Genomic DNA, 966 nt, shown 5'->3' with positions numbered 1-966 from the left:
TCATGCGGCGTGGACCGGCGCTGGAGCGCGCCCACGGGGGCCCCGGCCGCCCCGCCGCGCGCCCCCGCCGCCGCCACGCCGCCGCCCGCCGCCGTCATCCCCATCCTGGTGATCGCCTGCGACCGCAGCACCGTCCGCCGCTGCCTGGACAAGCTGCTGCACTACCGGCCCTCGGCCGAGCGCTTCCCCATCATCGTGAGCCAGGACTGCGGCCACTAGGAGACGGCGCAGGTGATCGCCTCGTACGGCGGCGCCGTCACGCACCTCCGGCAGCCGGACCTGAGCCACATCGCCGTGCAGCCCGACCACCGCAAGTTCCAGGGCTACTACAAGATCGCCCGGCACTACCGCTGGGCGCTCGGCCAGGTCTTCCACACCTTCCGGTTCGCGGCGGCCGTGGTGGTGGAGGACGACCTGGAGGTGGCCCCGGACTTCTTCGAGTACTTCCAGGCCACCTACCCGCTGCTGCGGGCCGACCCGTCGCTGTGGTGCGTGTCGGCTTGGAACGACAACGGCAAGGAGCAGATGGTGGACGCCAGCCGGCCCGAGCTGCTGCACCGCACCGACTTCTTCCCGGGCCTGGGCTGGCTGCTGCTGGCCGAGCTGTGGGCCGAGCTGGAGCCCAAGTGGCCCAAGGCCTTCTGGGTCTTCTTCTTCTTCATCTTCTTCTTCTTCTTCTTCTTCTTCTTCTTCTTCTTCTATTTCTGCTTTTCCTTCTCCTTCTCCTTCTTCTACTTCTCCTTCTCCTTCTGCTTCTCCTTCTCCTTCTGCTTCTCATTCTTCTCTTTCTTCTGATTCTTCCTCTTCTTCTTCTTCTTCTTCTTCTTCTTCTTCTTCTTCTTCTTCTTCTTCTTCTTCTTCTTCTTCTTCTTCTTCTTCTTCTTCTTCTTCTTCTTCTTCTTCTTCTTCTTCGGCTTCTTCTTCTGCTTCGGCTTCGGCTTCGGCTTCTGCTTCTTCTTCAGCGTC

General features: G+C 61.7%; 1 protein-coding gene across 1 annotated transcript; it reads left to right on the top strand.

Moving 5' to 3' along the window:
• Positions 1-3: 3 nt before the first annotated feature.
• On the top strand, positions 4-645 carry Mgat1 (mannosyl (alpha-1,3-)-glycoprotein beta-1,2-N-acetylglucosaminyltransferase; the record flags this gene model as incomplete). The annotated part of the gene is given in 1 exon segment (XM_013037725.1): positions 4-645. A coding segment is annotated over 1 exon segment (642 nt), but the record flags the coding sequence as incomplete, so codon positions are not given.
• Positions 646-966: the final 321 nt, after the last annotated feature.

This window comes from Dipodomys ordii, unplaced genomic scaffold, assembly GCF_000151885.1.
Source record: "Dipodomys ordii isolate 6190 unplaced genomic scaffold, Dord_2.0 Scaffold1000047699, whole genome shotgun sequence".
NCBI classification, from domain to species: Eukaryota; Metazoa; Chordata; class Mammalia; order Rodentia; family Heteromyidae; genus Dipodomys; species Dipodomys ordii.
This window is presented reverse-complemented; position numbering and strand designations above follow the sequence as displayed.